Genomic DNA, 22451 nt, shown 5'->3' with positions numbered 1-22451 from the left:
CTGTTTTACACAGCTGTTTATTCATACAGCGCTTCAGCTGCAGCTCAGCGAGGGGTTTACAGAGCCCGTGACCGGCTCCTCCGCTGCGGGCGCTTCTAACTCAGCGCTGGTGTTTTAATTAAGCTTCATCCAGGACCGACACAGCGAGTAAAACACGGGGAATGGAGAACTACGCTCGCTTCAGGGACGAAAAGTACAAAAACTGGCTGAAAGCGGCCGAGAGTCTCTACATCCTGAGAAACCACCTTCGCGACTTCGTCGAAAACGAAACCGAAACTCATCACAAGACTCTACGTAAAAAACTAAATAGCGATATTTGCAATAAACAGTGCGACTTTAAGAAATGCCAACTGCCAGGGAAAAAGGTACTTTAATAAATATCTCAGCAGATTTACATTATTTTATTATTATTCATTTCACTTACAGCACCAGTCAAAAGTTTGGACACACCTTCTTATTTACTCTCTCTTAATATACTATTTCTTGTATATTTACTACATTGTAGATTAATATTAAAGACTTGAAAACAATTAAGAGACATATATGGAATTACTTATAGTAACACCACAGCTGGCACACAACCGACCTTCAACGTTGAAATGTGGTTGAAATATGGCTAAAGTAATGTATGTTGTTGTTTCGACGTTGGAACAACGTCGAATCAACATTTAATTGTTCAATGGTTGTGCTGACGTTGAAATTTTAACGTTGAATCAACATTTAATTGTTCAATGGTTGTGCCAACGTTGATTTTTACGTTGAATCAACATAATGTCCTCAACCTTCTTCTGCCTTTTGAATCAGCATTTTTAATTTCATCACTATGTAATTTCTAAAAACGGTTGGATGGAGGAATGAAACAGTGTTTTACTTCTTTTTGCAGTAACTGCTTTTTAATTTAACATCATGTTCATGTTCTAATAGTTTTATTGTTTTAATGTTTTTGAGATAACATGTTGAATCAGATTGGTAGTGGTGGGTAACTTTCTTTATACTCAGCTTTACTACAGTGATGTAAGTTTATTGTTAACTCTTTGTTAAACATAGGATTTTTAAAATATTAATGAGCTATGGTTTATTAAAGGTTAAAACATATGACGTTGAAACAACGTTGCTATATCAACGTTGATTCAACCATAACATCTACGTTTGCATATCAACGTTGATGTAAATCAATCCCAGCTGGCACAAAATTGACCTTTAAGGTTGAAATGTGGTTAAAGTAATGCCTGTTGTTGTTTCAACGTTGAAACAATGTCGAGACATTATTTAATGTTAAATGGTTGTGCAAACGTTGAAATTTAAACGTTGAATCAACATATGTCCTCAATCTGCTGCCTTGTAAATTAGCATTTTACATTTTATTACTTTACAATTTCAAAAAACGGTTGGATGGAGGGATAAAAAAAAGTGGGTTTACATCCATTTTTAGTAATTACTTTTTAATTTGGTGACAATTCTTCACCATATCTAGGGGTGTGTTTGTGATCTATTTGATTAACTGTTGTGTTTTTGAGATCAGATGTTTAGAGATCAGATTGGTAGTGGTGGGTAACATTCTTTACACTCGGCTTTACTACAGTGATGTAAGATTATTGTTTACACTCTGTTTGCCATGGGATTTTCTACTTTTACTTAGCTGTGATTTATTAAAGGTTAAATGTACGACGTTGAAACAACGTTGCCATATCAATGTGGATTCACTTTTCAAATAATCACCAAATCCAACCTTGAGTCAACATTGACAATGCCAGCTGGGAGCTTTGCACTCAGTGTTGATTTTTAAAAGTGAATCAACGTTGATATGGCAACGTTGTTTCAATGTCGTATGTTCAACTTTTAATAAACCATATCTCAGGATGTTCCAAATTGTATTGGATATTTTTTTTCTTCTCTCTAAACATGTATCTCTAAGAAGTAGGAACTGTACATCTACAAACAAAAAGGAATTGCTTCAAATAGCTAACACTAGAAATAACAATACTTACATCACTTTAGTAAAGCTGAGTATACAGAATGTTACCCAAAAACACAAATGTAAAACAAAAAGGTCAGAAACATTCCCCTAGGTATGGTAAAGAATTGGTGCCAAATTAAAAAGCAATGACTGAAAATTGAAGTAAAACCACTCTTCCATCTGTCCATCCAGCTGTGTTTTTGAAATTGTAAGGTGATGAAATGTAATGAAATGTGGCAGAAGGTTGAGGACATTATGTTGATTCAACATTAAAATTTCAACGTTTGCACAACCATTTAACATTAAATAATGTTTCAACATTGAAACAGCAACATACATTTGTTTAACCACATTTCAACGTTTAAGGTCGGTTGTGTGCCAGCTGGTAAAGAAAAAAGGGTTTGGCCTCCACAATCCCCTGACCTAAACCCCAGCTTACAATTTTTCGATAATGGAAGATTTACTGAATGTTACAGTTAACATTTTTAGAACTTTGGAGCTTTTAATCTTTTTAGTTACATACAGGATTGTATGTTGTATGTGTGTATTGTTACTTTTAACGATTTCATAAAGTTTTTAAAGTATTCTAAATTCAAATGGTAAAACCACAGAATTGTTCTAGAACTAAAGAACTGAAGGTCACCACAACCATGCCCACTAAGAAGGACTGTGCCCGGTTGCATAAAACACCTCGTAGAACCTTTAAGGATGACTTTTTTTTGTAGTAACTTCTTACATGATCAGGATGTATCATCAGATATAAAGAAAAAAAAGTTGAGTTTAAGTACTGACAGCTCTTGTCAGCCGAGCTTCAGCCAGTATTTTCTTATTTAAACTGTGGGGTACATCAAGGAAATCTGTGTAAGGTGTAGCCTCCAAATCTGCCAAGTGCCAAACCCCCAGTCCTATTTTTGTCTGAACAAGTAATCACTGAGCTTCAGTAATGTTCTTTACCATATCAAGTAACTTCCACCACCACTAGACTAGTAGAGACTGGAATTTTGGACACTGAAACCTATATATATTTACTGTGATAAGCTACAGAGTAAGACTTGTCAGCACTTTCCACTGTGTTCGTCAATCTGGCAACTATGTGAGCTCCGCATAGGGAAGAAAACTCTATCCAGTGTTTGAAAATTGTACTCTTGTAGCCATCAGTAGCATTTATTACTGATTGGTCCTTTAAGTGAATTGTTTCCCCCTAAGATTGCCGGTAACAATCTCGTAAAGATAAGTGTGCTGCAGCAAAAAAATAAAGATCATTACTGTGCTATTCGCTTAGAACAGATCACACTTATTTTTTTCCTTTAATTGTAAACCTTGGGGGAATATTTTTCTTTACCTTTGTTGAGAGTTTCAATTAATGCCCAAATCTGATCCTGAACTGCCATGTCTAATATATAATATTTGGCAACCGAAAATATTTAGCTGAAAAGAAAACTTTCTGCCAAATAAGAGTAACACCACTGCAAACTATATTTAGTCACAACATTCTATTGTCCTTTGTTTGTATGTCTTATTTTAGTCTATCCTTTCTTAGTATTTTCTGCATTATGGGCATTGCTTATGTTCACTGTCAAATATTTGGGCAGTTGCTTAGAGGAGTTCATGGTTGCATAAGGATGGAAGCATTAGAGAATTTATAATGTGATTCATCATCACACACTTTTTCATTACAGTTGGTGACATATCTCAAGCCTGATTTGCTAATCAAGGCCGGAGAAGTCTTTGCGTCACTTTTGCACAGTCCAAACTTATTATTGGATGATTACTGTGCTTTAGAATAATAATATTGAGTTTTATGTTTGATTAGCTTCAGAATCAAAAAGTCTCCAAAATGTCTGCATAAACAGTACCTCAAATCAGACCTTGGGGAGACGCACAGAATCATATTTTAAGTCAACCTGAATATGTTCTTACCAACAGTTATGTGAAACATGTGAGCGATGGAAAAGTGAAATCGTACTGACTCATATTGGAAAAGGTAAAGGGGTATACTGGATCAACTGCCGTCCGTACCTTTGGCCCAAAGAAAAATGGGAAGTGGCTAAGGTAAGGTTACTACCACTAATTTGCGTATCAGTATCACATAGTTTGTTTTGAATTGATTTTATTTCTTCCCATATTTGTTTTTAGGTTTATATGCCACGTGGACATACAGATCATTGCAGTTTTGAGCAGTTTGATATATCGGCAATTTTGAACTTCATGGGTAGCTGCACACATTTCAAACCCTTTGTTCAAAGCAAGGATCTGTCCAAGGTAAATAAAATGTAACATAATTTGTCTGTTTAAGAAGTTTTTGTTGCTCAAACATCTTATTTTTTGTAACCTGCAGTTTCTTTTTTCATAAAATCTAATTTATTCTTATTTTAAGTCTTTTAAGGCTATTACTATCCTTGACATAATCTGCTGTACATACAACTCTGGGAAAAATTATGAGGCCACCGCAGTTTCTTAATCAGTTTCTCAGATTTTGCTATTTATAGGCATATGTTTGAGTAAAAGTAACATTGTTGTTTCATTCTATAAACTACGAATAAGATTTCTCCCAAATTCCAAATAGAAACATTGTAATTTATAGCATTTATTTGCAGAAAATGAGTAATTGCTGAAATAACAAATAATGCAAATAATGCAAAGAAACGTTTAAAGAGTTCAGAAATCAATATTAGGTGGAATAATCTCCTCCACCAGTCTTACACACTGCTTTTGGATCACTTTATGCCACTACGAGTGCAAAAAAGTCCAAAGTCTTGTTTTTTTTGACTTGCTGGTGTGTTTTGCTGGTGTGTCCTGCTGCAGAACCCAAGTTCGATTTAGCTTGAGGTCACAAAAAGATGGCCGGTCATTCTCCTTCAGAACATTTTGGTAGACAGTTGGATTTCCATTTATTTAAAATGCAATGTTACTTTTATGACAGATTTAATGGGACGTTTGCCTTATCAGTCCACAAAATATTTTCCCAAAAGTCTTGGAGATCAACACAAATAAGAAATAAAGGGGTAAAAACTCTTTTTCACACCACTGTATGTGCTGTTTTTTGTCATTTGATTTGTTTTGGAATGAAGGTCATCAACACGAGGAATATCGTGATGCATTCCCCCGAATTCAGGCTTGATGAGACAGATATGAAAAATGGTGTAGAAAATGTTTTGAGTCTGGCTGAGCTTCTCAATTCTCGTGTACCAGGAGATCTATACAAGACTGTTCTTGAGGCTATAGAGGAGGTAAATATGGGCATTCTTGCTGTTCAAGCTTAACATATGCTTATAACAGTGCCTTATAATGCTAGACCCAAAATAATGTACGTAATGAAATGTAATAAATCTTTGCAATTTATGTTGTGTAGTTTAATGCAGTGTTGGAAAATTGTCTGGGGCAAGATTCAAAACTGGATGGCAATGAAAATATATTGCTGCTGGACAGAGAACAGCAAGCCCTGAAAGAGAAGATTGAGTCCCTACTTCAACGATATGAAGCGGACCAAAATGAAGGAAATACAGTAAGATACTTGTGAATGACTGCTGAATATTGCTACATAGATTATCATAAATCATTTGTCAGAATATTTTTTTACTAGTTTTTGTTCAATTTTGATAATAATTTTATTTTGCCAGAAATTTCTACAAATGTTAAAATGTTTATAAACATTTTGTTCAGGAAGAACTGCAGGGTATGAGAAACTTCCTGGAGCAAAACAAAGATCTCCTGGAGAACTTGAAGCCACAGGTGGAGCGACTAAATGAGATACAGGAGAAAGTGGATGAGCATGAGGTTAAGATTGTTCACCTGAGCGGCAGGGTTGATGATCTGGAGAAGGCAACAACAACCGGTGGGTGAAAGAAAGGATAACACTGGTACAAATAGACGTCAGGGTAGCGTAGTTGTAGTTATAAATCATTACTGCTTTGCACGATTTAAAAGCAATTCTACATTCAGGGCAGTAGTTGTCCAGGACCAGGTTTGGGCGATATTTACTTAGTTGTGGTGTGCAAAATATATCATCTACAATAATATATAAAGTGCTTTGTTAACCATGCATGAACGTTATCGAGTATCATATCGCCCAAAGTTCCTCATATCGCCCAAAGCTTTCCTGTTGTGAGTCTGTTCGGGTGGCCGTTTATTGCATTGCCATTTAGCACAGAAGCTAATATGGCAAGCTCCCTATGAAGCCGTCCGCTACTTTCCTCAATGTCTCATTTTTCCTGAAAGTCAAAAATATGAAATTATATAAAAATGTAACAGAGATTATTTTATTTACATATAAATATCCATTATTTAATGTTTAAGACAATCTGGTAGGCCACATAGTTTACACATTTGTTCACTGTTTGGATTCAAAGTTTTAAGGTTTTGTTAAATTTAAGTAAATATAAAAATTGCCTTAAATATACTGTAAGCAATTATTATTATCCTTTAAGAAACACAGGCTGGTATAATGCAATACTTTACAGATTTGTGAATAAGGCAAAATATTTTTTATCGTTATCTTTAAAATTAAAGAAATCATTGGGATATCTTTTCTTTTTTCTGTGATATCTATAGCTTAGCTACAGATACACCACAGTTATATAAGTATTAAACAGCTCAGTGCAGTGCAGTTGCAGTTTTAAAGTCAAAAGAGCTCTGGATGTGAATCTACACAATTTTCTCTCCTGAAAACTGTTTATTTGGGAGTAAAGTGCTTCTGTGTATTAACTGTAAGTTTAGATTTACAGATTTCCACTATAGCTGGGTGCAGCAATATTATTATTAGCAGCTAGCGCTAGCCAAGGTTAGCGGCTAATGCCACCGAAATTAGGTAGAGGTTTGTCCCACGTATCTTGTTTTAACATGGTAAGCACACGGTCTGATATACTCACCTCTGAACATTGAAAGAGCTGGCTCTTAGCATGGTTAGTGGATAATGCTAATGCTGCTACAGCAGTGCTAGCCGGGGTTAGCAGCGGGCTACATACCGATAATACTCAGGTAACAATGGTAAAAGTCTTTTGTACCTATTAGATACTGACAATAAAACTGATTGTGATCCACAGATTCAATGTTCACTATTGAAACACTCCAGTTCAAGAATCATCTGATTGAACAGACCCGAAAAAGGAAATGGCCGGACCCGGTTTTCACAGAGGAAATTGAACCCAGTGGTAATTATTGTCTTATTTCATATTTAATGCATAACTATGTTGACTAGAGAGTGTAGTGTGGGGATGCATGACGCCCAGCCCTGCAGCCAAAAGCAGTCCACTGACAGATTTAAATGGGCTCATGACATCACTCTTAAGCATATGTTATTTGTTATCCATCTACAAATTGCAATTTTCTATGTCACCTGATGGTGGCAGCAGTTAGTAAATGTATAGAATGTTGTACCAATCTGTTATCAAAATAAGATAAACTTAAGAACCTTTAATTTTCTTGATTGGACTGCACACAAATTTACAGAATGCCGTATATCAAATCAGACTTAACACGTATAAGTCAGTTGAGGGTACATATAATTCTAGTGGGCTAAAGTATATGACTTGCTTTGTTATTGTGTTTGGTCTGGTACTGCATATCAACTAAGTGATGAAATATAGCCTTCAGTATCCAACAAAAGTGAATACACCCCCCACCTTTCTTCAAATATTTTATCATATTTATATTTCATTATATGTAAAATATGTATAGCGGTATAGATTTACTGTATTCTGAATACAACTCAACACACAGCCATTAATGTCTAAATAACTCCATCAATCTTACACACTGCTTTTGGATAACTTTATGCTTTTTGTAAACTTTATGATTACAAAATTAGAATGCAGAACAATTCTTGTTAAAATGTTTTTTTTTTCTATTTTCAGGTTATAGAGGTCGAGTGGAGGTAAATGGGCACACTTTTATAGGCTTCCAGGCACGCAAAAAAAAGGTTATTGCTCATCAAGAGGTTGCCAAGATAGCTCTGGATTCCCTCAGATCTGAGTTTGAGAGCACAGTGGAGCCACTATCATCTGCAACCACAACCTCCAGTACAGTTGTTCTTATACAGATTATGCTGATTACTCTTGTAGCAAATTCATCTCACCTTGATTATTGCTGTAAAAACGTCTGATTGAAACTTTACTGATTTTAATGTTCAGCATACTGTGTCTTTGGCAGGCAATCCCTTTCATTGCACTGTGACGGTTGTTCTTGACAAAGTCGTCGTTTCTGATGGGGCTGTAAAACAGGAAGAAGCCATTGAATCTGCATACAGCAAACTAGTCCCACTGTTAAAAAACCTGAAGGACCTTCCTGATGGTAAGTATATTTGAAATGGTGATAAATTGGTTGGTCTCTCATTTGACCTGTAAATGTATTGCTTTTTAACATTATTTGTTTTCCTGTGCATAAGGTAATAGGACAGCAGTTTTGGCGCATCTTAATAAATGTGGTGTCAAGCCACCACAGGAACTCCTATTGCAAAAGGGTGATCAATTCTTTTGTGAACTTCAGCTTAAGGAGAGCTTTACCTTTAATGATGAAGGTATGTCTTGTTTTGTTTTATTTTATTGCTAAAACACTGTTTACAATATTTGTTTTGCTGTGTGAATTATGCCTTTATTCTTTATGATTAGAAAAAGTTGTCATCTGCCATGTGACAAAATCATAGCCATAATAGTTTTTTTCTTTTGTAAAGCATTTTTTAAGGGCGTAGAACCCTATTGATTTTGCTCTGTTTTTTTTCTTCTTCTTTTTCTTCTTAATATTATGAAATACAAAAACAGCAATAATGCAGCATAGACCGTAAATCTTAGAGATAGCAATCTAGTCCTAGGCATTTTGAAAAATCCTGACATATTTGGTATCAAAATACTCTGCAGGAAATGCCCTTCAACATTCAACAAGAAGAGCTTAAAAATTGTAAAGTAATATGCAAATTAGTGCTTCTGTATCAGATCTATATCTACTCCAGTATCTTTTGATTTCAACCAAACATCACAGGCATATTCAGCACATGATTCTGGCCTGGATGGCCATTTTGGGCGTGAACCCAACCCAGATTGCCCCTTAAGTCTATATTTATTCTTTTTCTGTTACCCGTCATTAATTCACATTACATTGTTTGTGAAATCATTTAGATGGTTCCAGCACCAAGAAAAAAACAGAGCAGCAGGCAGCGAGCATCGCCCTGCAGCGGCTGTCAACATTCCTTAACAGCAGTTCTTTGGCTGTGCGGAATGAGAACTACAAAGGCTTTCTTAAGGAACGTCTGGATGCTCTTGGTATGGACAGTACCAAAACTGTGTACACAATTGATGAAGAAAAAGCAACAGAAGATCCAGAGGGACCAGGCACCAGCATAGATGCATCGCAGAGTGAGTTTGACTTTTACATTTGCAGTGGCCTGCAAAAGTATTCATACCCCTTGAACTTTTTCACATTTGGTCACCTTACAGCCACAAACTTAAATAAATTTTATTGAGATTTTAAGTGATAGACCAACACAAAGTAGCACATAATTGTGAAGTGGTATGAAAATATATTTATTTTATTCAAAGTTGAAATGATTGAAATCAATTTTTACTCTGACTATATTAAAAAAAAAAAAATATATATATATATATATATATATATATATATATATATATATATATATTTTTTATATAGTCAGAGTAAAAATTGATTTCAATCATTTCAAATTTATTTTTATATTAAAATATATAAAAATATTTAAAAACTAGTCCATTTTATTAATTAGTAGGTATAATATTTTTACTAATATAATTTTTTTTTTTTTACGTTTTGAATATTAATGATATACTATAAAATAAGTAAGGATGATATTGCTAACCTTAGCTTGCTAAGCATGTCCCCCTCTGGATCACACCTAAGTTAATCAGCAATTAACTTGGCATCACAGTGGTTTGGTGGTTGAGTTCAAGTCAATATCTGAGAGTAAATTAATTGACGCTCCGTCCTGGGTCAGTGTGGTTGTTTCCGAGTGTTGACTGTTCCAGAAAGGTGTTTTAGTGATAATAAATGTAGCCATTGGCTATCTTACTACATGCCAATATTCTGACCTTCCTAACTAAAGACCAGAGTAACATACCGGCACATATCATACATACCTCATACACATATCAACAGCAGGGCATAATACATCAAACCAGCACAGTAACATCATTCTGCTATCATAAACCAGCGATTAATAATCTAGGAAAACAGTTAGCAACTAAGCTAACACGCTCCAATCCTTAATGTTGAGTTCATTTGTTAGCTAGCATTTAGCTGCTAGCTGCATTCTGGTGTTGTGAGGTCAATCACTAAAGACTCAAGTGAACTATAGCCATAATCCACATATCATATCAAACCACACCACAGAACCTACTAATCTAAACAATACAGCGCCATTTATCTGCCATCTATCTGTTTTCTATAATTCTTCTCAGAAAACATTTAGCATTAGCAGTTACCCATTACCCATTGTGGATAAGCTGCCATTTATTTTATTTTAACTTTACTAAGTAAACATTTGATCAAAATATATTAAAATATAAAAAATCTGTTAATATTATTATTTTTAAGCAGGTATATTTTAATATTACAAAGCAACATGTTTCAGCTATTTATGTAGAAAATGTCATTTTAGTAGCATAGAGTCTCCTGAAAATAAAATCCGGTCTCCTATAAATCCTTTGTAATTATTAGGCGAATAAATGTACATCAAACTATAAAAAATTTAACTAAGTTTCTAAAAGATATATTATAAAGAGTATTTTCAGCTTCTGTTACTGACTAATGACTCCTTTAGCCTGTGTGATGACATGCACCACATGCGGTAGATTGTATATTGTTCATATCAATATTGGAATTATCATATCGATCGTAATTAAGAAATATATAGTGATATAATTTTTGCAATTATCATCCAGCATATTTAGCCGTATTGTTGGTGTGACTACTTATAACTACTCTCATCATTTATAAGGCATTTTTTCTAAATGACATCCAAAATAACACAACAATACCATGTGTCACGTCCTCAGTTCTGTAAAAATGGATAATGATATCTTTAATCCACCTTTATATTTTCAGGTTATAGAGATGAGTCAAATGAACACAATACTGAGGACTTACAGGTGTGTTCCACCCAAACGAACACTCACCAGGAGGTTGCCAAGATACCCATGGACTTAGAGCGTACCAAAGGACCATTAACACCTGCGTCCATTTCATCAGTGAACACCACTACATCATCCTCAAGTACAAAATACTTGCAAGTTACAAATGAACAAATAAAACATACATATTGAACATGCTTTCATATAAGAAAATTATATATTTAATAAAAATATATATTATTTTAACTAATGCTTTTTCAATCTTGTATTTCAGGCATGCTTTTTTATGGCACCGTAATTGTGGTCCTTGAGAAAGAGATTAGTTCTGATAGTTTTTTAACAAAGGAAGAAGCCATCGAATCAGCTTACAAGAAATTTACCTGTGTGTTTGGCCTGAATTATCCTAATGGAGGTATGTATAAGACTTTTTCATATATTTGACCTGGTTTGATCCATAGTAGAGTTTAAACTCTCTGCCCGAGCCCGACCCGATGCCCAACCCGAAGTTGGGCTGAGATTTCCCAACACTGCACTGTTAGGATGTTATAATCACCCAGCACTGACCTGCTGGTTGTGCACACATCGGCTCCTCCACTTGCCCACAGCATTATTTTTTGGGTTCTGTTTTTTTTTTTTTAAAGCCTATGCTTCTTCAGTGTTGCACTGTTCATTAACGTCATTATGAAAAAGGTCAGTTTTGGGGCTCTGAGTGGTGCAAATATCTGAGCGCTGCCACTGTGATCAGGAGAACGCTGGTTCGAATCCTGGTCATGTAGCTTGCCATCAACTGCCGGAGTCCTCTGTGTGGGTAGATGGCACTCTTTCCCCTCATCACTCCAAAGGGTGATGTCTGCAGCACAAGGTGTCTGTGAGCTGATGTATCGGAAACTCAGCAGTGCTGCATCAGCAGCAGTTTAAAAAGAGGTGGTAGCTGACTTAACATGTGTCGGAGGAGGCATGTGCTAGTCTTCACCCTCCTTGTGTTGTGGCATCACCAGTGATGGGGGATATACAACTGAATGTTCAGTTTTAATAAGGTTGCCACTTATTCCTTAAAATATAAAATTGACCTTTATTTAGCAGTTAAATGTTGAACAAATAGGGATGTGATTTGTTTTATAGTTACACAAATGTCCAATACACATGTCTGTCACGCAAACATCAACACTAAATCTAACAGTAATTTATTAGAATTATATTTTATGGCATACAAATGGATTAACAAATACATGTATAAATAAATACATTTGTTAAAAGAATATTTATTCTTTAATATATATATATATATATATATATATATATATATATATATATATATATATATATGTATAGAACCTTTCTGTGTAATTTGTGTCAAAATGTTTCTATATTTGAGGAATACAGTGTTAAGTGATCATTACATAAATTCTTTTATTAGTGTGCAGCTCAGATTTTTAGCCATAAATTATAACACTGTGTTCTTCTCTTTTTTTTAACAGATTCTTCTTTTAAGACAGCAGTCTGTGCACATTTTGAGAAGTGTCAGATCAAGCCACCACAGGAACTTTCATGTTCACAGGATGATAAATTTGTCTGCAAACTCCAACTGTCTGAGTGCTTTCCCTTTCATGACGAAGGTAAACTTTGTAATATATATATATATATATATATATATATATATATATATATATATATATATATATATATTGCTAACAAGATTTCCATGCTATGCTATTGTTATCTGTAATATTTTATTTTTATTTTTTCTAATGCACATTAAATGGTTTTTATAAAATCTTTCAGTTGGCTTCTCCAACAAGAAAAAAGCTGAACAGCAGGCGGCTAAACTTGCTCTACAGCAGCTGTCACCATTCCTTACCTGCAGTCCTTTGGCGGCCCAGAATGAAAACTACAAAGGTTTTCTGAAGGAACGTCTAGAGGCTTGTGGTATTGACAGTACCAAAACTGAGTACAAAACTGAACAAAAGGCCATGGAAGAACTAGAGGGTCCAGGCACCATGAGGGATACATCACACAGTGAGACTGACTAAATATTTTTTTTAAAACTTCAAATGCACCGACATAAAAATTTCAAAATCAAACTGAACCAAATTAAACATTTGGCTATAGGTCAAATTGTCAAACCTGTCACTGCCTGTCTGCCTGCCAATGACTTTAGTCCTCCTGTGAAAGACTCTAGTTCCCAGAATTCACCTGCGCTCTGTCCTAAATATTAGGGGTGTCACGATTCTCTAAATCCTCAATACGATTTTATTTCCAATTTTAGGGTCACGATTCGATTCGATTCGATTCTCGATTTTTTATATTTTTTTTTTACAGCAGAGAGGCCTATGCCAGTTTTAGATTAGTCTATGGTCATTCATTGGTTTGATTAATCAAATTTACAGTATCTTGTTTTAAAAGGTGGGCTTGATATAAGTGATGCAAAGTGATACAAGCGATCTGTAATACACCACATTAGGTACTAATGGTCAAATTTAAATAATTTAATTAAGATATATATGTAATGCCATCTAGTGGCTTTTTTTGGTAGTAGCAGTGTGCACATAACAAAATAAATAATAAAAATATACAGGAACAGTCATGTACAAAATAATAGAACAATTAGAGCCTTAACAAACTGAACTTTATCCTACTATAACAGTTAAACATGAAAAATAAGAATGGCAAGTTTTTTTCTTTAATAAAGATATATTATTAACTTTATCTGAGAGAAAGATGCTCCTTAAGGTACCAAAACTATTAACATATTTGAGGCTAGAGAAAACAAATGTTATTTTTATATTTTAAATTTTTTCTTTAAGAAGATGAGATTGTCCACATTCTCTGCAGAAAGGGCTGCTTTTTGAGCTACAGTGTGCTGCCATTTGTGTAGCGTGCTGCGCCATTTGCGGGAGGGATCGTCAATCCTCTTTTTGACGTAGATGCTCGAGACCATGACACAATTTTGATCGATTCCGATGAAATATCGAAATCGTGACACCCCTACTAAATACCCTTGAGCTGAGATGCTGCCGGAATTTGATTGTAGAAAAGCACGGACAGTACAGCATCTTTCAGAAGTGAAGCCAAGACAGGTGTAGTGCCTCTGCTGGGTGATTGCAAAATGATGTGTAGCTCTGCCCAAATCTACAAGCTTTAATGACAAAACAGCCCATTTTCCTACACATTTGTTAACTCAACAAGGGCAGTCTGAGACATGTGCGAGAAGAGGGCAGATCTGCTGTAAACTCAATAAGGGCAGTAAACTCAAAACTGTTTTGTCACAATTGCAGATAGAAGATGAGAACTATGTTTGTTTACTTGATGATATTATGACTGATTTTCTCCTATGTTCTTCTTTTCACTTCAATAAATTCTGTATGTTTTATTTTTTGAACGTGTTTTGACTCTGCAGTGTCCAGCACACAGACAAGACAGAATGAACTAGAACTTTCTAGCGTTCAGCCAAACGACAATGGTGCTGTCGTCCATCCTCCGCCCACTTCTCATTCAAGCTGTGCTGCTAAAATTCCTGACTCTAGTCCTTCCTCAGTACCAAATGAAGTGCTAGAGGATGATTATGCAGGTACACATGAATTCACTTTGCATGCTTTCTAATAAGAGGTTGAGGAGATCATTTTTTAATAATTCTGTTTCATGTGATCTCTGTATGTGTGTGTATATATGTTCACGTTTTACAGAGATCCACTCACTTCTGACTGTGCATCATCTCAAGCCTCCATCTGTAACAGTAGAACGTTTTACGACTGATCAAAATGTCAGCCTTACACTGAACATCGCCTTGGACAAATTCACTTTTAAGAACCTCAGTGAATACACTTCAAAGAAAGAAGCTACTCGGAAGACCTATTGTTTACTTGGGTTTGCCTTGGGAATTTTCCCAAAGGACACAGGTAACTATCGTAATATTATTTTGTCATAACACTACATTAGAGCTTAGATCGGGCCCAACGTTCTGCCCGAGCCCGACCCAACCCGACCTATAAACTGTCATTATGAGCCTGAGCCCGACCCGACCCGCCCCATAAACTGGCTGTTTTCGGGCTGTTTGAATGAGCGAAATATGATCAGAATTATGTTAATTAACACTAAAACACTGAAGGAGCACATACCTATTATTCAATGTTTTTTTTTAGGAGTAGCTACACACAGCGCTGCACGTCAAACGCGGAGGAGCTCACGTGCGGCCAGAGCTGCGTGATAATAAACATGGTGCAACTTTCTTTAAACAGTTAAACAGTTTAACACGGTTATAAAAGTTTTGAAATTTTCATTATAGTCTAATTTTATTTTGTTTTCACATTTTCTCCTTAATTCAGTTAGTTTTAATTCATTTTTATAGTGGGTCTGCTAGTTTTTATTAGCTTTTACACATCATATCAGAGAGCTCAATCTGAGAAACACATAAACAAACTCAAAAACTCAATAAACTTTACAGGTTTCACTAATTGTCACCAAAATTATTAACTATGAGTGAGTAAGAGAAAGAGAGAGAAAAAGAGAGATTTATTAGTTTATCTTTCCAAGTGGGGTTTTCAGGTGTATGAGCTACTCACAGGTATTTATAGCTGTGGTTCACTGCAAAACACGTACTTTTATCTACCTCACACTCATATTGTAATCCCATTTTGCAGCTTCCTCAAGGTTTTCTGGTGTTATTTCGCAGCTACTGCGTGCGCATGCGGCACAACATCGCGCGCAGTAAAGCTGCTCGAGTGGAAACAGCGCTTATTAATAAATTAAAAAACAGTCAGTAATTTCAGTGTTTTAGTTAGTTTTATAAACACACAATACAGTTTTAGTTAGTTATGTTTAGTTAGTTTTTTCCTTTTAATTACCGTTTTTATTAGTTTCAGTTAACAAAAATATTTTATCACTTTCAGTTTTCGTTATTTCGTTCATTTTCGTTAACGATATTACTTGGTTACTTGGCTACATTGTGATTATCACGCTAGAGCTTTATTTAAAAATAAAAATATAATTAAAAAACAGATGCCTGTATCACAGACTATTTTCTGGAGCCCGACCCGGCCCGGCCCGAGGAATGAGGTGGGAAATCTTGACACGACCCGAGTTCGGGTCGGACTTCGGGTCAGGTTGGGTTCGGGCAGAGAATCTAAGCTCTACACCACAGATGGGTGGCAAGTTAAAATTGACCAGGTGAGGAGTAAACATGACTAAAATAAGAAGAATAACAGATACAAGCTTTAAACGTCAGCACTTAATCTCGGAACTTAAGCTGTTCCAAACAAATTCTCAAGGTTTCTTTAAATGTAAATAATAATCCTTAGTGCAGAGAAGTATTATCATGCACCCTGTGCAAGGCGCATTGCAATGCTCATCGCTATCTTACATCAATAGTCTATTTTCAAGCCTTGCCCCCGCGCCATTACAATAGTGTCACAGTTTAGGAATATATCTACAGTGATGGGTGGGTGTGGTCTGGAAGTGAGGTGTGTTCAGGTAAATATATGGTGTTTTTATATCTTAACTGATTAAAAACAGTCAGCTGCCCAATTTTATTTTAGCAATCAGGAGTGCCATGGGTGTTGCGTGTGCTCAGCACGTGCACACCCTGCTCATTACACAGACAAACACGCTGCAGTGCAAAATCCAGCTTTTTCATAAACAATAAACCGAATAAAGAATAAAATAACATTGCTGTTATGAGCTGCTGGCGTACCTTCACAGCATGAACGCGCTAAGTCAGTATTCTCTGCTGAGACATTACCAAAGACGATACCAAAGACTTCAAGCTGTGCAATGTGCAATTGACCGTTGCGCTATAGATTTCTAAAATAGGGCCCTAAGTATTACAAGTCTGATATGTCTATAAATGTGCTCTGTATTAGCCACTTGTTTAACTTTTTACCACTTTGAAAGCTATGCCCCCTATCCCAGATATTCGCCTGTTCAGTGATTAAATATGTGCTGCTGCTTTTTTTTCTCCAGTTTTCTTGTTTAATTTGTCATCAACCAGTATTGTCTTCATTCACTCTAAGTAAGCTTCTGTTAAGCTTTTGCCTATATAAAATCTGTGTCTCTTTTTTTGTCTTAAAGATGAAAACAAGGCAACCATGTTGGTGAAACAGGATTTTTCCAAGAAGACTTTAGCTCTTCCCAAAGAAATAGTTGATGGCGAGAAGACGTCATTTTGGTGTTCGATTGGAGAGATAACATACACTTTAACCTATGAGGGGCAAGGTTTGTAGATTCCTCACAAACAAGTCTAATGCATACTAGTAATGTATACTGGTAACATAATTCAAAAGTTACTGTATTTCAGTAATTTATTTCAAAGTGTGAATATATTATTGTATAGATGGAAAACTAAGTGAGTGAGATCATGCACTGGCTAAAGTAAAATGTATTTATTAGGCATAAGAGAGGGTTATACACTGATATGTACTATTAATGAAATATCATTAAACATTGGACTACTGGTAATATTGTGTGCCATGACTTCTGGCATATCCCACTGACGTTCACAATATGCATGTGCAGTCTACTGCGTCGAAATTGTTTGTGTGGTCCATCCACTGATATAACAGTTCATTATCAATTTCCATACTGCTATCCCATGACTTAAGATGTGTTTGTATGTAAGTGCCATTGCTAATGTCTGAGTTTGAAAGTTTATAATATGTTTTTCCCACAGGCTCCACAGAAGACGAGGCAAAGCAGGACACTCTGAATAAAGCCCTGCTCACTCTTCCCTCGCTCTTTGGCTTCCCTCATTTGCCCAAGTCCAGCAGCACAGGAGAAACTGAAGATCAGATTAACAGCTTGCTGAGAAAAGCTGGTCAGAAAGACCTCACTTTCTCCGACGAACGTAATCAACATAAAGTCTCTGTCACCCTTGCGTTCAGTGACTACACCATGACGAGCAAAATGCAACGGACCAAGAAAGAAAATCGCAATCTTCTCAGCAAGCGCATCCTGGGCCTTCTGGGGGTGGAGACAGGTCAGAATTACAGATAGATCACAATTACTAACATGTGCAGTGTGTTGTGGATGACCAAATGGGTTGAAACGATTAGTAATACATGATTATTATAACAAATTAATGTAGCTTGTTCATGTCCTTCTAACTGTTAACCATAAATAATGCTGACTGCCACAAATATACTTATTGTCGAAAAAATAGTTGCACCCAGAAAGAAGTGTTGGATTGCAATGATGTTTGGAAGGAAGAAAAAGGTAACCAGGGAAAAGAACTGCTAAAAACCTTGGGCTAATATGAGCTGTATATGCAGAAGTATCAGAAGTGTTGGTATTGACTGGTAGAGATTTCTAATGGTGTCCTGCATCGTCCCATGTAGCTTGAATACAAACATTAGCGTCAGAGTTTAGGAATAAATCTACTCCTATGGGCATGATGGTCTGGAAGTGAGGTGTGTTCAGGTTAATATTTGGTGTGTTTCTATTTTGGCGGCAGGAAATACAGGTGCGCCACTGACCGATTAAAATCCTGACAACAGTCAATACTCAACCCTCTTATCCTATTTGGGCCATGCAGGATCATCGTGAACCCCCTTTCGTTTTACACACACACACACACACACAAAAGTCCAGCTTTTACATCAACGATAAACAGAATAAAGAATAAAATAACATTGCTGTTCCCTTAAAATTTCTGCTGGCGCACCTTCACAGTGTGAACGCACAGGTCGGTATCCTTTTCTAAAATATCAATGCACCAAAGTCAGAGCACAGCTGGCTCTTAAAGGGAATGACAACTGGCACACTGATTGGTTTATTTCACAGTACTTCCAAAACATACCCATGATTAATGAAGAGAATTAGTACATACCTTTTGTGCAGTTGACCAGTGTACTATAGATCACTAAAATAGGGCCCAAAGTTAAAGTTTTAAAGTGCCTGTAAAGACCAAAGGTGTTCTGGTATCGATTGAATCGTATGAAACCCCACACCATGACACCAGACCACCAGACATTTGAGATCTGACAACAAATGACCACAGTACTTCCACACACGGATTTGTTGGTTATCTCCACCAAGACAAAGGCGGGACTAATCAGTGAAGATGAAACACTGTTATTCTGAATTATTCCATGACAGGCTTGGATGACTACCCACCAAGTTTCATTTTTTGTTAGTTGAACAAAGGAGAAATGGTTCCCTACTAAATCTTGGTTCCTCTTAAGGATTCTTTACTCTAGTATGAGGAAGGTTTTCCTTATCACTGTTGCCAACATCACCTTGCCACTCTGTCGGTTTCCACTATCACTGTGGTGTTTACTCATAAGAGGCTTGGACCCGTAGCTCTTTAAACCTGCTTTGTGACAACATTTGGTGTAAAAAGCGCTGTATGTTAAATTTAATTTAATTCCTTCTGGATGAAACAATTTTTTTGAGGATGACTGTATTTGAATTCACACTTTTTTCAACATTGAATTGTTATATATGTTGCAGAACCTCAGTGTCCTTCGTTAAGGAACTGCGTAGATGACTGGTTTAAACAGAAGGGTCTGCAGCAACCTGTATTTACTGATACGGAGGAAGCCCTGGGATGTAAAGCTGTGTTTTCTGTCCAACTTTCCTGTTCTCATCCAGGTAAGAACAGATTCATGTATGTCTTTCTTTCTTTCTTTCTTTCTTTCTTTCTTTCTTTCTTTCTTTCTAAAAAGACTTTAATTTTAAAGCTATCACTCTGTTTATTACATTTGTAGACTGGGAGGATAAGCTGGAGGCTGCCAAGATGAAGCTGGTGCAGGAGCTTCACAGAAGATTCAGGAATTTGGTTGACAGTGGCAAACAGGATTAACATCAGCAACCAAGCAAAAGCATACCAAAAGTGCCAAACACCAAACCTGTGTTTCTTAAATGTGCTTAATTTACTTTTTCAGTAGGTAGTAGTGTGAACAATATGACCATCGTGCACATAAAACACCAATGTAGTCACTCAGCAAGCTGTACTGAAGTGAGACATTGCTTTGGGACTGTAGTTTTAAAACCTGTGCACAAAAAGAGGCCTTGAGCTTTTTTTTTTAAATAATAGCTAATTCTAGTTCTTCTTAATAGTCCAATAATGTCCATATGAAACCATTAAAAAATGCACTTAAGTTATGATATTTATTCTAACTACAGACCAGCATTTTGGTGTAATGGGAGAATGAAAGCAATATACTACAAGAGTTTGCTGCACTTAACGCTTAAAATTAAGTCTTTCTTTACTTTTGTGCACTTTTTTTCCACGTGTGGCACTTTAATATAAGGGTAACACCCTAAGCCCCAATTATTACCTACTACACTGCACTTTTAACATTTTAGGATCAATTTGTTACATCTGAAATCCGATCTTTTAACATCTCCTTTTATGTATTACTCTATATGAACTTAAGCACTTAACTCTGTCTTATGATTCTGACCGAAAATGATTTGAATGTATTTATATGTTTGAAAAATTTAACCCTTGACCGGTTTCTAATGACCTATTAAGTTTACTAAATGGGTTTTGTTGAGCTCTGGAGTAAAGCACTTAAACTCCTCTACTCCTTGTGTGAATCGTCTTTTAATCGTCTTTTACAGAAACAAATCTCTTAAACATTTTTTGTTTAGGAAACAAAAATTGACTCTTTTTTGGCATCACCCAAGTAACTTTTTTTGTAAAGAGAGTTTTAGGTAACATGCCAAACTAGGGTTTCCACATGCCGTGGAAATGTATACTGTATGCTGTACTGTTAAATGAGAAAATTGCTCAAATGTCCTGGAAACATTACCAACATTACAAGGTCCTGAGAAAAATTGGTTTGTGTAGTACAGACATATTCCTTTAGACATTATAGATTGATTCCCAGACAGGAATTGAGCCTAGTCCTAATTTTAATGGGAAAATTCCATTCAAAATCCTGTGTAGCCTACTCTTAATTCCTGTTTGGCAAACTGCCCCTAAGAATTGGTTTCCAGCTCTCTATATAATATTAGCTTTAGGCTGTTTTACTTTTGCTGTATTGTAAATATTTTAACCTAATCTGATTGGGGTGGGAGGTATGAAGTAGCTATTAACACCAAAAAGCTTAAGGTACTTTTTACAAAGCTAATCGAAAACAATTATGCAGATAAATCATTGATACTTTTCGAAGACATGCTGGTACAACAAAAATAAAATATGGGGAGAATGGTACATGATTAAATAGCATTAAGAGATCACTAAATGATATTAATTAAATAAATAAACTGAAATGTTGTGTGTAAAACATTATATTACAGCATCAAAACATAAATAAAGATTAATATTCAGTGATCAGAATGTGTGGTTTGTCATATTTCTTTTTAGAACTATGCAGTTTAAAGATTATGTTTGATTTCTGACTTTTCTTTGAACTCATTCCACTTTGCAATTGTGTTCAGTTCACCTTATTTATCTTCTTTATCTTTGAGTTAGAACACAGCATTAAGTCTGATATCTTCTGAGAGTAATGAATGAAACTTCAGTCCTGTGTTTGTGTTGTCACCACATCCTGAAAATAAGACAAGAAACACAAAGAGCCATCACACAGGAAACAGCATCTGTGTTCACACCTTAAAATGTGAGGACAGCTTTATCTCCATGTAAAATCTAGTTCAACTGAAGATAGATCATTCTAATAGACTCTGTGGTGGTATTATATGAAATCAGTTCTGGTTTGACCATTGTGTTGCACTTTATGTAAATCCATATATATGGATTATATATATATGGATTATATATATATATATATATATATATATATATATATATATATATATATATATATATATATAATTATATATACATATCCTTAACAATACACTATATGTCAAAGTATTTGTGAAGACCCCTTTATTTACAATGATTTACTATTGTTATTTTAGAGTTGTGGCCTCATTCAATTATACCCTCATACCAGCTCTGAAAAATGCCTTTGCATTATCTGCAAAGACATTTGGTCTGAAAAGCTCTGCATCTTTTTAACTATTTCAGCCATTTCTCATTTTCTGCAAATAAATGCTCTAAATGACAATATTTTTATTTTAAAATTTGGGAGAAATGTTGTCTGTAGTTTATAGAATAAAACAACAATGTTCATTTTACTCAAACATATACCTGTAAATAGCAAAATCAGAGAAACTGATTCAGAAACTGAATTGGCCTCTTATTTTGTCTTTCCAGAGCTGTATAAATGCCTTCTTCTTATTTCCATTCCTTTTTAATGTACAGTATATACGTTGCTTCTTGTTTAATTTATTGGTAATTTATGGGTAGGTTGGCACATCCACTGAATTAAAAAACCTTTGATTAGAAAGTGCTTTTTTCCCCAGTACATGTAATCTATAGTGTTTGATAAAACATAAAAAAACAATTAAGTTAGGTTAATAATAATGTTAATAATTACTGTTGAATGACTTATGACACT

General features: G+C 35.5%; 1 protein-coding gene across 2 annotated transcripts; it reads left to right on the top strand.

Moving 5' to 3' along the window:
* The first annotated feature begins 2 nt into the window (after positions 1–2).
* si:ch211-91p5.3 (uncharacterized) lies at positions 3–20567 on the top strand. Of its 2 annotated transcripts, XM_022674826.2 has the most exons (21): positions 4–365; positions 3884–4009; positions 4094–4219; positions 5029–5187; positions 5310–5462; positions 5621–5792; positions 7000–7107; positions 7810–7974; positions 8105–8245; positions 8340–8471; positions 9067–9303; positions 11024–11191; positions 11324–11461; positions 12528–12665; positions 12832–13065; positions 14447–14617; positions 14733–14945; positions 17113–17256; positions 17711–18016; positions 19489–19629; positions 19746–20567. In XM_022674826.2, the coding sequence occupies exons 1-21, from the start codon at positions 162–164 to the stop codon at positions 19838–19840; spliced, it is 3471 nt and encodes a 1156-aa protein (XP_022530547.2). In that variant the 5' UTR covers positions 4–161; the 3' UTR covers positions 19841–20567. The 2 variants fall into 2 exon arrangements, with proteins under 2 accessions (XP_022530548.2, XP_022530547.2); XM_022674827.2 differs by lacking the exon at positions 12832–13065 and having other exon boundaries at positions 3–365.
* The last annotated feature ends 1884 nt before the right edge of the window (positions 20568–22451 follow it).

The sequence above is a fragment of the Astyanax mexicanus genome, chromosome 21 (assembly GCF_023375975.1).
Source record: "Astyanax mexicanus isolate ESR-SI-001 chromosome 21, AstMex3_surface, whole genome shotgun sequence".
Lineage (NCBI taxonomy): Eukaryota > Metazoa > Chordata > Actinopteri > Characiformes > Acestrorhamphidae > Astyanax > Astyanax mexicanus.
The sequence above is the reverse complement of the archived record's forward strand: the minus strand, read 5'-3'. Positions and strand labels throughout refer to the sequence as shown.

Bases quoted from the DNA above. Each gene is read 5' to 3' on its own strand.
- si:ch211-91p5.3 (XM_022674826.2), top strand. From the start codon at position 162: ATGGAGAACTACGCTCGCTTCAGGGACGAAAAGTACAAAAACTGGCTG. The intron at 5,793-6,999 runs GTGGGTGAAAGA...TGTGATCCACAG, and splicing joins GGAGAAGGCAACAACAACCG to ATTCAATGTTCACTATTGAA. The intron at 18,017-19,488 runs GTCAGAATTACA...TATATGTTGCAG, and splicing joins CCTTCTGGGGGTGGAGACAG to AACCTCAGTGTCCTTCGTTA.